General features: G+C 20.6%; 6 protein-coding genes across 6 annotated transcripts; 3 read left to right on the top strand and 3 right to left on the bottom strand. All coding sequences in view use genetic code 6, as the record gives it.

The window, feature by feature from the left end:
* Positions 1 to 264: 264 nt before the first annotated feature.
* Positions 265 to 3,166, top strand: TTHERM_00125540 (hypothetical protein; the record flags this gene model as incomplete). Its single annotated transcript, XM_001016233.2, has 17 exons — positions 265 to 666; positions 729 to 772; positions 862 to 942; positions 993 to 1,094; positions 1,155 to 1,244; positions 1,296 to 1,376; positions 1,436 to 1,537; positions 1,596 to 1,766; positions 1,831 to 1,911; positions 1,966 to 2,133; positions 2,191 to 2,277; positions 2,347 to 2,436; positions 2,503 to 2,580; positions 2,637 to 2,717; positions 2,788 to 2,883; positions 2,950 to 3,030; positions 3,085 to 3,166. The coding sequence occupies 17 exons, from the start codon at positions 265 to 267 to the stop codon at positions 3,164 to 3,166; spliced, it is 1,917 nt and encodes a 638-aa protein (XP_001016233.2).
* Positions 3,167 to 4,289: 1,123 nt separating this feature from the next.
* On the bottom strand, positions 4,290 to 5,160 carry TTHERM_00125550 (transmembrane protein, putative; the record flags this gene model as incomplete). Its single annotated transcript, XM_001016234.2, has 2 exons — positions 4,290 to 4,400; positions 4,471 to 5,160. The coding sequence occupies 2 exons, from the start codon at positions 5,158 to 5,160 to the stop codon at positions 4,290 to 4,292; spliced, it is 801 nt and encodes a 266-aa protein (XP_001016234.2).
* A 1,073-nt stretch (positions 5,161 to 6,233) lies between these two features.
* On the top strand, positions 6,234 to 6,715 carry TTHERM_000125549 (hypothetical protein; the record flags this gene model as incomplete). The annotated part of the gene is made up of 2 exons (XM_012797708.1): positions 6,234 to 6,301; positions 6,379 to 6,715. The coding sequence occupies 2 exons, from the start codon at positions 6,234 to 6,236 to the stop codon at positions 6,713 to 6,715; spliced, it is 405 nt and encodes a 134-aa protein (XP_012653162.1).
* A 2,259-nt stretch (positions 6,716 to 8,974) lies between these two features.
* TTHERM_000125548 (transmembrane protein, putative) lies at positions 8,975 to 9,705 on the bottom strand (the record flags this gene model as incomplete). Its single annotated transcript, XM_012797707.1, has 2 exons — positions 8,975 to 9,030; positions 9,123 to 9,705. The coding sequence occupies 2 exons, from the start codon at positions 9,703 to 9,705 to the stop codon at positions 8,975 to 8,977; spliced, it is 639 nt and encodes a 212-aa protein (XP_012653161.1).
* A 1,201-nt stretch (positions 9,706 to 10,906) lies between these two features.
* TTHERM_00125580 (hypothetical protein) lies at positions 10,907 to 11,602 on the top strand (the record flags this gene model as incomplete). The annotated part of the gene is made up of 1 exon (XM_001016237.3): positions 10,907 to 11,602. The coding sequence occupies one exon, from the start codon at positions 10,907 to 10,909 to the stop codon at positions 11,600 to 11,602; it is 696 nt and encodes a 231-aa protein (XP_001016237.1).
* Positions 11,603 to 12,959: 1,357 nt separating this feature from the next.
* On the bottom strand, positions 12,960 to 13,919 carry TTHERM_00125590 (carrier protein; the record flags this gene model as incomplete). Its single annotated transcript, XM_001016238.3, has 1 exon — positions 12,960 to 13,919. The coding sequence occupies one exon, from the start codon at positions 13,917 to 13,919 to the stop codon at positions 12,960 to 12,962; it is 960 nt and encodes a 319-aa protein (XP_001016238.1).
* Positions 13,920 to 15,286: the final 1,367 nt, after the last annotated feature.

Here is a 15,286-nt window from a genome sequence, read left to right as displayed (position 1 = left end):
ATGATTATTTATATCTATTAATTTTTAAGCTTTCTAATGTTTTAATTACCTGTTTTAAAGTTTATAAAATTAGATTACTCTATTTATTAGACCTATCATACTATTTGCTTCCTTAAAAAGAGTTAATTTCTAATTAATAGTTATTTAATAAATTTTAACAAATTCAGCTAGTGACTTAAAACAAAAAAACTTTAAAAGTAGTGAAAGTAGGAATAGAGATAAAAATAAAAACTATCTTTTAGAATTTTTCAAACATAAATTTAAATGAATTACTAGGGTTTATAAAGTTTAGTAGAAGGAAATTAAGAGCCAGAAAATCATCCTAATAAATTTGAATTTGATGCTTATTCTACTAACGTAAGTGCCTTTGGCGAATCTATGATTTAAATTGATGAAATTAATTATCATCAAAGAATTATACAAGAAGCTGAAGAGGACTTAAATATAGAAAGAAGAAAAGATGTCAACTAAGATAATGAAAAATAGAAAATTGAAGTTTAAGTCTATAAGGTTGAATAGCAAAAGAGTTTTTCAGAATTTGGAAACTAAAAACATGAAAAAGTAGATAAAAGTGTACATAAAGGATATAGCATGAGCCATTTTGATGATAAATTGCTGCAGTAACCCGTAAGAAATAAAGATCATTGCATTAAATTGAATAAATAGGTAATAATTTTTTTATTCTACAATAAAATTACAAATCATATTAATTTTACTTTTTTAAAAAGAGACTGGAACAAAAAAAGTAGTTGTGGTTAAATTCTAAAAAATAGTAAAATAAAGCTTTTTTTGTTTGTTTTTTGGATTTTATTGAGTTTGTTTTTGATTGATTATAATTAATTTATTTTTCCTTGCAATTAGCTTATTCATAGAGTCTACTAAAGACTTGGAGACATCAATATGGAAAAAGAAGGTGTTCAATTGCATATTAATTGATTATTAGTAAATTTTATCTAATGATATGAGTTTATTTATTGTGATTATAAACAAAGGAATTTTATTGATAACCCAGACTAAAGAGCAGATTTAAAGCATTTTTTAGAAAAAGAAACAATAAAGCATAGATCAATAAATGAATGTCACTTAGCATTTTTGTAAAAAGATATTGATTAGCTCTTTATTTTTTAATGGAATTTAAATATTAATTTATATAGCTACAAGAAAAATTAAAAAGATTACCTCATTTAACAACTGAATATTCTTAAAAATTTGAAATGGCTCTCATCAATTACAATCAATTTAATGTAAATGGATATTTTTAATTGAAAGTTATTGTATTATCTTATAAATAAAAGTGGTAAGTAGCAAGAAGTAGGGATAAAGGAAAAAGAATTGTATAAGGTATACTTTAACAAGCTTAGTTTTAAAGAGTCAAGGTAGTTAGTAGTTTATTTAGACATTTACAAAAAATTTTATAATTTTAATTTAAACTTAGACAAAATGATTGTGATGAAATAGATGAAGAAATTGTAAGCCATATCATTCAATTGATACAATCGAATTTTTATGCTCTAAAGGAAATATATATTTCTTTGCCGTAATTTATATATACTATTACATTGCAATAAAATAAAAATATTCTATATTGAAAAAAGAGACATTGAAGCTAAAGCTCTAGATAGTTTGACTTATTTTATGAATAAAGAAGGATTCAAAAACAGAAAAATATGCCATTTTGAATTTCAGTCATCTAGAAATATCGATAATTTCATAGATAAATTGAGTAACATACCTTCTAGCTTGAAAAAACTTTCACTTTAATTCCAGTAAAATTTTATTTTAAAATTCATTCAATTTTCAAGCCAATAAATATCTTTTTTTAATCAAAAGCCAACTTGAAAACTAACAATAATAAAAGCTTTGCAACTAATTGTAATATATCGATATAACTAATTTTAGACTAAGCATAGGGTAAATTTTAAATTAAAAATAGAAAATTTACATAATAATTTTTATGCTAAAAAGAGGAAAAATTGAAGTGCCTATTAATGAATTTTTTACTGTTTGCTATTCTAAGTTAAATACATACAAATTAACTTTTACAAATCCAATTAGTGCATAATAATTTTCACTACTTTAAGAAAACTTTGGAAGTCTTCCTAAATAATTAAACAAATTTCATTTAGACTTATAGTAAATTTTAGATTAAAAACTGTTCTTTTGGCTAATTTTATTATGATTAAACACAAGGGTTTAGGATGATAATGAACTTATTTTAGACCCAATATGCTTTAGTCATATCCCTAAAACTATCTAGAATATAGGTATCTCAATACAGTAAACACTCAAATTATATATATTATTCTAAATAATAAATTGACTAATATTATTTACTTTATAAAAAAGTAACAACTTAAATAATATTTAAACTCAAAACTTTGGTGCAATCATGACTCAGCTACCAATTTAAACTCAGTCTCTAAAAATTGAATTTAAGTAAAGATTAAATTAAAATTGTATTTTTAAATTTTATTTACAAATCTTAATCTAAAAAAAAATTAGTGATTGCGATACTGATATTTTCGATTAATGTTTTTCAATAGAATATGTTGATTTAGATAAATTCGAGCTTTCAATTTAGTAATTTCTTAGGTTTAAAAATACATTTGTTAAAATTTAAAAATATTTCTATAAAGGTAAAATCTGTTCCCTGAGGAATTTACTAGCTTCCTAAAGAAAATTCCAAGTTCTACCTATTAGATGAAACTTAAATTAAGGTAGATTCACATAATTATTTTAGTGATTATTTTAATATAAACTAACTAAATAATTTAAATAAACTTTCAGAGATTATCACATTTATGACTGTGAAAATAAAAACGAATATTTGTTAGTGCTCAGTTAGATCCCATAAAAATTAAACTATATTATATTAGATCTAGGGTAATTTTAAATATAAATATATATCATTGACTAGCTATAAGTTAATTTGATAATATTATATTCTAGGTTATTGAACGAGCAGAATGCAAACATATTAAAACAAAACATCAAGTTTATAAAAGCAGATTTAATTATTATTTTAGCAAAGTAAAAAATTAATTGGTTTTTTTCTTTAAAAATTAATATTTTTTCATTACTTAGATATGCAAATAAAGAAGCTAAATCAATATTATGCTCTATTTCAAAAAGTCATTCAACTGAAATTAAAATTCACTTCTACTGATTGATAGATGTTGCAAATCATTTTAAATCAAAGTTATAATTAACACTCATGTTTAAATTTAAATTATTTCTAATAAATTATTTTATTTTTAAAAAATTAATTTGATAATTGTGTATTTTATCTTAATTATTACATATTATAAAAGTTTACTTAAATAAAATATTACAAAATTATTTCAAATTGTTTTTAAATTTTTATAATAATTGATTAGTTTAAATAATTAAATACTTTTTAAACAATTTTTATTTTTCAGATAAATTAATATTATAAACATTTTTCGAAATATTGAGAAAAAACTTTTGCTTTTTGGGTTAGAGAATTAATAGTAATTTATCTTTATTCTTACTTATTATAAAAGTTTACTTAAATAAAATATTACAAAATTATTTCAAATTGTTTTTAAATTTTTATAATAATTAATTAGTTTAATTAATTGAATTTTTATACTTTGAAAATACTTTTTAAACAATTTTTATTTTTAAGATAAAATAATATTATTAACATTTTTCGAAATATTGAGAAAAAACTTTTGCTTTTTGGGTTAGAGGATTAATAGTAATTTATCTTTATTCTTACTTATTATAAAAGTTTACTTAAATAACTTATTACAAAATTATTTCATATTCTTTAAAAAATGTTTATTATAATTAATTAGTTAAAATAATTAAATTTTTATATTATGAAAATGTTTTTTAAACAATTTTTATTTTCAGATAAAATAATGTTATTAACATTTTTCGAAATAATGAGATAAAATTATTGCAGAATTAATGGTAATTTATCTTTATACTTATTTATCATGAATTTCACTACAATACCAAAAAATAAAATTACTTTATATCCTTATAATAATTTCAACAAAACAAAACTTCTTTTTTAAAATTAGTTTACTTAAAATTATTTATTTCCTTTGTTTTTCTATTTTAAAATATTAATTATAAAATTATAAATTTTTAAAAAAATATTTATATAAAAATGTTTTTTAATACAACTGATAAGAATAAGATTATTATAAGTTTGATTAATTATATTATTAGCATTTTTCATATTTTTGAGAATTCGTTTTTGTCTGCTTAACCTAATAAAACCAATAATTTCATTTGGATTGTTTGAATATATTTTATCAGAAGAGTTGAAATTAAGAGTAGAATAATAGGTGCGAAGGAGATGTATAAATTAGCTAAATAGGCATCCATGTAATCATAGGAAATTATAAAGCTGCAACAGATTTCAGCTACGATAAAGAATTAGTTAAATTAACTAACATAATAAGAGTATTAGACTAACCTAGGAATATTTTTTACTGTAGCAAAAATGAAAAGAATCAAATTTATTATGATAAAAACAATTTGGCAAATGTATATTATGTTAACGCTACCAATACTATTAATATAGGAGTATTTGTTATTAAAATACATTAAATTCATCCCAGCTAAATAACCAATTGCAACTAACAAAGTAGCTATAACAAAAATAGAATAAGATTTCATTCCTTAGCTGAGTATTTAACTGCAATAAGCAACATAACTATTTCTTATAATTTATTCATTAACATGAGTATTTTCTGTTATGAGTGGTCTGATTATTTTTTCTTCATAAAATTAACTAGAATATATATTTGAATTTCCAGCTACTTATAAAAAGGTAAATCTTAAAGGTAATTAAGCTAAAATTAATTAAAGCAAGATCATTAGGTTTGTTACTGCTGTACTGTTATCGTCGCAGATATTACGTTTTCTTATGCTCTATTGGCAATATAGCAAAGCTGGATCTAATATTTATTAACCATTAGGGAAGCACATTATTTAATTTTGAGGAGCTGGTGGATTGTATTAAGCATTTTAGTTTTGATTTTAGAGTTAATTATACTGCTAATAATTCTGTTAAGCAAATTATTAATTTACTTGTTAATTTTAATCTTAATACTATGGATTTAGTAGAGGCTGTTGGCCAGAGGAATTTTATTAGTATAATGGGTTGTTATTGTTATACATTTAGTAACTATTTTGCAAGATTTGTTTTTCTTTACTTTTTGATGTTTAAAAAGATTTATTTAATTTAATAATAATATAAATAATTTGGTCTCAAGAAGTATTTAATTCTTTCTATTATTAATAATACAAAGGTAAATAAAAAAACTCTATACATTAATTTGCTGATAAAATATGAATTATTTATTAACTTTGCAAAAAACATGAATGAGAATCATAATCAATTTAATCTATACATTGTTTTAATTGATCAAAAATAAATAATTAATTTTAACAACACATTAGTCCTAATATATTTTTGTTTTACTTTTGATTAATTAATTTGTAAACTAAAAAAAATATCTAATTTTATCTATTTCTTTTATTTATTAAATAGGGTCTTTGATCAATCTTAGAATAGCACTGATAAGTGTTTCATTAATAGGTGATTGATTATCTTTCTTAATTTATTTTGATTTACCAAATCAATAAAACTAAAACTTTCTATTCTACAAATAAATCTAAAATAAAAATTTAATGTTTAAAAAATGAATTCATTTAAATCTTTTTTTCATTTTATTTTATTAACAAGAATGGAAAATATTTATGTGGAATTTTTAAATTATTTGTTATTATTTTTATTTTTTAAGTGTTTTATTTATAGCCAAATAAATGCCATTCTAAAATTTAATGATATGTAATCACATTTTGCAAGAAAGAATTCAAGAATTTAACTATTTTTTAACTTAATTTATATTTTAATTTTGATAAATCAATATTTTATGATTGATTGATAAATTAACAATAATAGAAATAAATAAAAAATATTTTAATCATTTTAATTTTTTTATTAATATCTTTAAATTTATCCTTTTGAGAATATGAAATTATATATTTAAACTATATCGCGTATTTATAATCTGTTGAAGTATCATATACACGTAATTCCATCCTCTTTACATACTAATAAAAATAATTGTTTTGTAAAAGTTGATATTTTATATTTGGATTATCATAAATTTGAAAATTCCTTCTATTCCATTTTTTAGAGTAAAACTAATAATTTCACTTAATTTATTTATATAAATTTGATAAATATGCAAGAAATCAGTAATAGTCCTAATAGCCCAAAAGATATGTATAGATAAGCAAAGATAGCATCTCTGTATTCTTAACCTATTATGAAATTACAGCATACTTCAATCGAGACCAACAATTAGTTAATTATACTCAATATATAAGAAACGTAAAAAATCTTAATATTGAATTAAAGAGTAGACAATAAGAACAGGATAAGCAGAATTGTTGTGATAGCAATTTAAGAAATATATACGATATTTATTTTACCGATGCTATTAATATGAGAGTAAGTATTATTAAAATAAATGAAATCCAGCAAAGATTAATACAGAAGTGTAGAAAGCAAAATAGCTACAACAATGAAAGATTAAGACTTAATTGTGGAACATAGTATATTGCTGCAGTTCACTACATATCCATTTCTTATTAAAAACTCATTTACATGAGTATTCTCAGCAATCAGTGGTTTGATTATTTTTTCTTCGCAGTATAGTCCTGAGTAAATATTTGTTTTACCAATTAGTTATATAGAAGTGAATCTAAGTGGTAGTTAAGTTAGGACTTGTGAAAGTAAAGTAGATAATTTTTCAACTTATCTTCTTTTATCATTACAACTTTTATTTATCATACTTTATTTGCAATAGAGAAAGTCTGGCTCTATCATTTCTTATCCATTTGAGAAATTGATAATTTAATTCTAATGATTGTTTTGGTTTTACTAGTCATTTTAAACTTATAATTAGTTGTAAGAAAGATTGTTATTTTATTGGTTCTAAGCCTAATATTCTTAATAGAGTAAAGGTACTTAAACTGAATGTTAATCTTATTATGCGATGCTATTATTATACATTTAAACTTATTTATTATTCTAGGCAGGTATATTTTAAAGGAATTGAAGTGCTTTTAGATTATTTTTGATTTCAATAATATTCATTAATAATTTGATTACCCAATTATTAATTTCCCAAACTAATTATAAATACTTCTTAAGTTTAATATATAAATAATGTTACTTAGGTTTTAATCAGATTAAGTAATAATTTTTTCTATTGAATGAAATAGAAAACAAATCAGTAGAAAAAAAAGCTATGAATTTATCATTTTCATTTATTTTAAATATTTACTATATTCTTATATTAAAATTTAAAATCATTAAATTATTGCTGATTACTCTATTGTTTTCTTTTTTATTGAAGTTAAACTTATTGATTTTGATAATAGTAAGCTATGTTAATTAATAAAAAGTTATTTAATAAAAAAGATTTAAGTTTTAAATTATTTAGGAAAAAATTAAAATGATTGTAAAAATCTGAATCATTTAAGTTAAAAATATCCCTAGTTAGTTATATCATTACATTTTTTAATCAATCATTCATCGCCTCAAAAAAATAAAAGAAATGTAGAAGACTATATTTTTAAATAAAGATAATTCAAATTTATAAATTTCAAAAATTTGATTTTTCAAGAAATTCTATTTAAATTAATTTTATTATTTATATTTATGTGGAATTTTTAAATTATTCATTATTATTTTTATTTTTTAAGTGTTTATTTTTAGCCAAATAAATGTTTTTCCAAAAGTTTAATGATAGGAATCATTTTGCTATAAACAATTCAAGAATTCAACTATTTTTTAACTGAATAAAAAATATTTTAATTTAGATAAATCAATATTTTATGATTGATAAATAAACAATAATAGAAATAAGTAAAAAATATTTTAATCATTTATTTTAATTTTTATTAATAACTTTTAAACTTAGCCTATTTGAGAATATGAAATTTTATTTTTAAACTGTATCGCGTATTTATAATCTATTGAAGTATCATATGCATGTAATTCCATCCTCTTAATTTTAACAACACACCAGTCCTAATATATTTTTGTTTTAATTTTTATAAATTAATTTGTAGACTTAAAAAAAAAAAATCTAATTCTATCTATTTCTTTTATTTATTAAATAGGATCTTTGATCAGTATTAGAATAACACTGATAAGTGTTTCGTTAATATCTTAATATCTTTCTTAATTTATTTTAATTTACCAAATCAATAAAACTAAAACTTTATATTTTACAAATAAATCTAAAATAAAAGTTTAATGATTAAAAAATGAATTCATTTTAATCTTTTTATCATTTTATTATATTAACAAGAATGGAATTTTTAAATTATTCGTTATTATTTTTATTTTTTAAGTATTTATTATTAGCCAAATAAATGATTTTCACAAATTTAATGATATGGAATCAATCACATTTTGTTGTAAAGAATTGAAGAATTTAACTATTTTTTAATTTAATTTAATATATTTTAATTTAGATAAATCAATATTTTATGATTGATTGATAAATTAACAATAATAGAAATAAATAAAAAATATTTTAATAATTTTAATTTTTATTAATAACTTTTAAATTTAGCCTATTTGAGAATATGAAATTTTATATTTAAACTGTATCGCGTATTTATGATCTATTGAGGTATCATATACACGTAATTCCATCCTTTTTACACACTAATAAAAATAATTGTTTTGTAAAAGTTGAAATTTTATATTTGAATTATCATAAATTTGAAAATTCCTTCTATTCCATTTTTTAGAGTAAAACTAATAATTTCACTTAGTTTATTTATATAAATTTGATAAATATGCAAGAAATCAGTAATAATCCTAATAGCCCAAAAGATATGTATAGATAGATAAGCAAAGATAGCATCACGGTAGTCTTAACCTATTATGAAATTACAGCATACTTCAACCGAGACTAATAATTAGTTAATTATACTCAAAATGTAAGACACGTAAAGAATCTTAATGTTGAATTAAATAGTAGAAAATAAGAACAAGATAAGCAGAATTGATGTGATAGCAATTTAAGAAATATATATGATATTTATTTTACCGATGCTATTAATATGAGAGTAAGTATTATTAAAATAAATGAAATCGAGCAAAGATTAATAAAGAAGCGTAGAAAGCAAAATAGCAACAGCAATAAAAGATTAAGACTTAATTGTGGAACATAGTATATTGCAGCAGTTCACAACATATCCATTTCTTATTAAAAACTCATTTACATGAGTATTCTCAGCAATCAGTGGTTTGATTATTTTTTCTTCGCAGTATAGTCCCGAGTAAATATTTGCTTTGCCAATTAGTTATATAGAGGTGAAACTAAGTGGTAGTTAAGATAGGACTTGTGAAAGTAAAGTAGATAATTTTTCAACTTATCTTCTTTTATCATTACAACTTTTATTTATCATACTTTATTTGCAATAGAGGAAGTCTGGGTCTATCATTTCTTATCCGTTTGAGAAATTGATAATTTAATTCTAACGATTGTTTTGGTTTTACTAATCATTTTAGACTTATAATTAGTTGTAAGAAAGATAGTTATTTTATTGGTTCTAAACCTAATATTCTTAGTTGAGTAAAGGTACTTAAACTGAATGTTAATCTTATTATGCGATGCTATTATTATACATTTAAACTTATTTATTATTCTAGGCAGGTATATTTTAAAGGAATTGAAGTGCTTTTAGATTATTTTTGATTTCAATAATATTCATTAATAATTTGATTACCCAATTATTAATTTCCCAAACTAATTATAAATACTTCTTAAGTTTAATATATAAATAATGTTACTTAGGTTTTAATCAGATTAAGTAATAATTTTTTCTATTAAATGAAATAGAAACAAATCAGTAGAAAAAAAGCTTTGAATTTATCATTTTCATTTATTTTAAATATTTACTATATTCTTATATTAAAATTTAAAATCATTAAATTATTGCTGATTGCTCTATTGTTTTCTTTTTTGTAGTTAAACTTATTGATTTTGATAATAGTAAGCTATGTTAATTAATAAAAAGTTATTTAATAAAAAAGATTTAAGTTTTAAATTATTTAGAAAAAATTAAAATGATTGTAAAAATCTGAATCATTTAAGTTAAAAATATCCCTAGTTAGTTATATCATTACATCTTTTAATCAATCATTCATCGCCTCAAAAAAATAAAAAGAAATATAGAAAATTATTTTATATCTTAAATAAAGATAATTAAATTTATAAATTTCAAAAATTTTATTTTTTTTTGAAGAAATTCTGTTTAAATTAATTTTATTATTAATATTAATCTTGAATAATTTTATTAAAAATATGTCTATTTTTTTTAATAACTCATGGCTTTCTTGTTAATAATTCAAATTTAAAATGAGATGAATTTCTAATTAATTTATCTTTTTAAGTTTTACAAAGATACTAAGTGTTGGATGTATTTATAATAACATAGAAGATCTTAAATATAAACGAAATTATTCTAATTTTTTGTTATCAAGATTATAATTCATTTTTTCAGAGTAAGATTTTTCCTTTTTGTAGAAAATCAATGAATTTTAGTTAACTTGTAAAGGAAAATATTAAAAAAGGAATACTTTTGAGTCTTTTGCTTTTATTAATTTAATTTTTAAAGAAGTAGAGTTTGTGATTAAATTAGAAAATGAATTATTTTTAAAAACTAAAAATTAATTATTTAATTTTTGTTAATATTTTTATCTATTTTTGTTAGCATGGATATGTAAAAATATATGTTGTTATATTTAATCAAAAACAAACAATATTTAAAAAAGGATTGATTTTAATTAAATATATATTGTATTAAAATATTGAAGATTTAGTTTTAGATGAGTGGAAGAACTATTAAGAAAGTATTAATAACCTTTGATTTGAATAAAACACTCTTGTATGCTTACAAGAAATCTAAAGTGTAGCATTTCAATGATTTGCGTTTGTTAGAAAATATTTAGCCAAGCGATTAAGTTGAAGGATATAATTTATATTTTAGAAATGGCAGACCTGAATTATTGAATTATTTATTTATGGAAAACTCAGATTTATATTAAGTTGGAGTCTGGAGTTCTTTAGATGCTGATTTTACAGGTCATTTTGCTAAAAGTTTCTTTGGCAGATATTATAGAAATTTAGCATTTGTTATTGCAACAAATAGGGTAGAATACGAAGGTAATTTAAAATAGGTTTCAGTAGAGCCTCTTTAAATTAAGCGTAATTTCCATTAAATTCAGGATAAATTCCCTGGTTTTGAACATAATAATATCATGATGGTCAGTAATTATAAAAATCTTGTAGATGAATATACTTCTAATGATATCATCTTAAATAAATTTGATCCATTAATTATTGGTAATTCATTTACAGTTGATTTTAGCTTGTAGGCTCTTGTAAAATATTTAAGAGGTATGAGAGTATTTGTCACCAAAAAAAATATAGAAGATATCAGACCTATGATGCAAGCCAAACACTTTAGCACAATGATTGGGCGTGTAAACAATACTGCTACTAATTACACAGAATATAGGTGATTCTTACAATAACATTTAACTTTAAAGTCTATAAATTCAATTTTAAGAGAGTGGCTGTTTATCTTCCATTTTTCAATTAAGAAATAGAGTTAAATTTTCTTGTAAAATACAAAAAACCAAATCATAAAAAAGTAAAAAAAAATCTTTAAAAACTTCTAGAATAATAATTAATTCTAAAGTTTTATTTTAATGGCTAATGGAAGAGATAAATATAATTTTTAACTAATCAAATTCATAAGTATTTTTAGATATTCTATTTTAATATAAATGTGTTATTTGTAAACTTTTTATAAAAAAATAACTTAATAAAGCTTAGTTAAATATTCAATTCCATAATAATTTCTTTCATCATGTAAAAATGAATTTTAAATAAGTTGATTTTATGAATAATGCTTTATGTATTTCTTATGAATGCATAAATAAAAGTATTAATTTATGTGAGTAATTAAGTATGAAATCATTTGAATGAATTAATCGTTAACAATCATATAAGTGCTTGATTTGTATTTCTTTAATTATATAAAAATGAATTTGAAATTAGTTAATTATATGTTTTATATTTTGTTTGTTTATTATTACTTATTTTTGTATAAATGTATTAAATTTAGTACGTAAGTATGAAATGTTTTTTATACATTCATAGTTAATATTTAAATAATTTTGAATTTTTATTGATTGAATTATGTAAAAAAGAATTTTAAATAAGTTAATTACATTGATTTTTCTTTTTAGACTATCATTTGTTAATTAATAAACATTTTAATTAGTTTATGCAAGCAAGTAAGTATGAAATCTTTTTTATGAACTAAGAGTTAATATTTAAATAAGTGTTTTTTGTAAAGTTTTTTAATAACTTAATAACACTTCTAATTTAGAATATTCAATTTCTTGTTTTATGTAAAAATATTTTTGAGTTAATTAATTTTCTGAGTGTTACTTTATGTATTTTCTATGAATATATAAATGTGCTAATTTATGTTAATAAGCAAGTAGGGATGATATTTTATATGAATTAGCAATTATTATTAATATAAGTGTCTGATTAATGATTAAGAAAGATTTTAAACTTAGTTATAATAAAATATTAAATTTCTTGCATTATGTTAAAATGAATTTTATAAGTAGATAATATGTTTTTAACTACTTTATGTATTATTTGTGAATGTATATTTTAATATAAAGGTATGAATTCATGCAATTTAGTAAGCAAGTAAGCAAGGATGATATTATTTATGTGAGTTAATAATTAATATATTTTTATTGATTTTACTTCATGATTGTTTTACATATAGTGTTACTTTTAAATTAAATATAATAGAAGTTTAAATTTAATATTTATAATTAATCTATGTATCTTTCAGTGAGAGAATTTAGTTATAAGATCTGGGGCTGCTTAGAATGTTCCTGACAAAGCTTTATAACCAAATAAGAATATACCAGCTGAGACGGATTTATAAAGTTACATGTTCCAGCCTCTCATTAAGTCTGATCTACGAGCAGGATGAGTAAGTCTTTTAATGATAGTATCTGTTTCAGCAGAGGTAACTTCGAAAGGAGTATCTCTTAGCATTACTTATCTACGAATAGTATCAAAAGGATATGTTATTTTTTGGGCATAAATTGTAATCAAAATAGAAGCTGGTAGATGGACCCAAGCAGACATATCTTTCATACCTAATTGGTTAAGGGTTTCATACAAACCAATTTGAGTACCTCTATATAAAGCTGCACCTGTCAAAGAGAACAAGGCACCACGGTAAATTCTGGCTGAGCTGTCCTTAAACAATGCTTCGTAAGCATTTGTATAGATACGATCTTCGAATGGAGCACCATCACATAAAATTCTAGTTTTAGCTACTTCCATGGGATATGCAATTAATTCAGTCAAAGTTCCACTGGTAACACCAGAAATGAAGTTGTATACAAAATGCTTAAAAGGATCTTCTTTGGGATCAAATACTTAAATTCTGTCTCTAATTCTATCAGCTAAAAAATAAATAGAAAGTTCTTTTGTGATTAATTTGCAAATTTTAGCACCTAAACCACGATAAAAAGCCTCGAAAGTTTCAGATTCAGCATGACGATTATAATAATTTTAGAAGTTTTAACGAAGATCGTATTTGCCAGCTTCATCGGTTACTTCAGGAATAATATCTACCTATTAGAGGACTTTAATTCTCTCAATAGGATAAAGAACAGCCTAAAGGGCTAAATATCCTAAAACACCGAATTCCTTCAGGTATGTATTACTATATGAGAATTTTTTGCCATTTTATTCTTAAGTTAATTCTACTTATTATGCTTGAATATCGCTCATTTCTTTTTATATTTGTTTCAGATTTATAATTTAACTTTTGCTTTTGAATGTAGACCTATTTGTATTTTTTCAAATGAAATTACTTGTTATCCTATTTAATTGTTAAACAATCAAAGTATTAGAAATTCTTAAATTTATTATTTAAACTTTTTATAGTTTTCACTAAGAAACTCCTAAAGATATATTATTTGTTTTGCTTGCTTGCTTGCTTTATAGCTTGAAAGGCAAATAAATAAAAGGTATAAATCTTTTTTATTTTAGTATTTTAAACTAAATTAATTAACTTCATTTTATTTTTCATTTTAATTCATGGTGAAAAAAACAAATTGATTTTTCATGAAATTTATTCTAAGGTGACTCAAAAAATAAATAAATAAACACATTCTAATTTTTGTTATTCATTTTTTTATAAAGCTAGATAGCTATTAATTTTGTATTTCTACTTGTAATAAATTTATTTTTTATAATAGAATTTAGCATTTTAAGTCTATCAATAATACAAAGCTAATTTTATATTTATAAAATTCATAAAATAAATTGTTCGAATTAATTATTTTAATCAAATAAAACTATTTAAATTTATGTTGATGTCAAGATTTAATTTAAATTCAAATATTTCATTTTCTATATTTTATAAATAGTTTTAATAAACTATTTTTTTAAATTATGTTGAAATTTTTTTGATAAAATGATATTTTGTGAAGTTGATTGATAAAAATTAATAAATTAATTCACTCTTAAATTAGTCAAATTATCTTAGATTTAAAATTTACTTTAAGACATTTTTCCAATTTTAAAATTGATAAAATCAAATTTTTTATAAAATATTGATATAAATTTTACATTAATCTTCCTATTTTTCAATAATTTGTTTTAAAAGAAAAACCCAATCGAGTAAAGATATAAATAAATCTACATAGAAATCAAAAAGACTATTTAATTTTACTATTTTTAATATAAAATATTTGAGATTATTAATAATTTTTTATTTAAAATAACAATTCATTAAATTATAAGAACAATTAATTTAAATTCTATGAGTTTATTTAAATTTTAAATATAGAAAATAATCAGTCGTGTTTATATTTGAAAAAAATCGATTTAATAAAAAATATCTATGAAATTTATTAACAAATCACCTTTTTGTTGATTTAAAATTTTAATTTTATAAAATTGTAAATAATTTTTTACTACAATATTTTTAAAATAGATCATCAGTAACATGCTTACAAGCAATTAAATGTTTGTCTTTTTTGTAATTTTTACATTAAAAGATTAAACTTAGGATTTTTTTAATCTTAGTCATGCATCTAAAAAAAATATCAGTTGATATTTTAACGTGAATAAGGATATTAATTAAAAATGTT

Source organism: Tetrahymena thermophila (genome assembly GCF_000189635.1).
Source record: "Tetrahymena thermophila SB210 genomic scaffold scf_8254645, whole genome shotgun sequence".
In the NCBI taxonomy this organism is placed as follows: domain Eukaryota; phylum Ciliophora; class Oligohymenophorea; order Hymenostomatida; family Tetrahymenidae; genus Tetrahymena; species Tetrahymena thermophila.
Note: the sequence above shows the minus strand (reverse complement) of the source record. Positions and strands in the feature narration are given on the sequence as shown.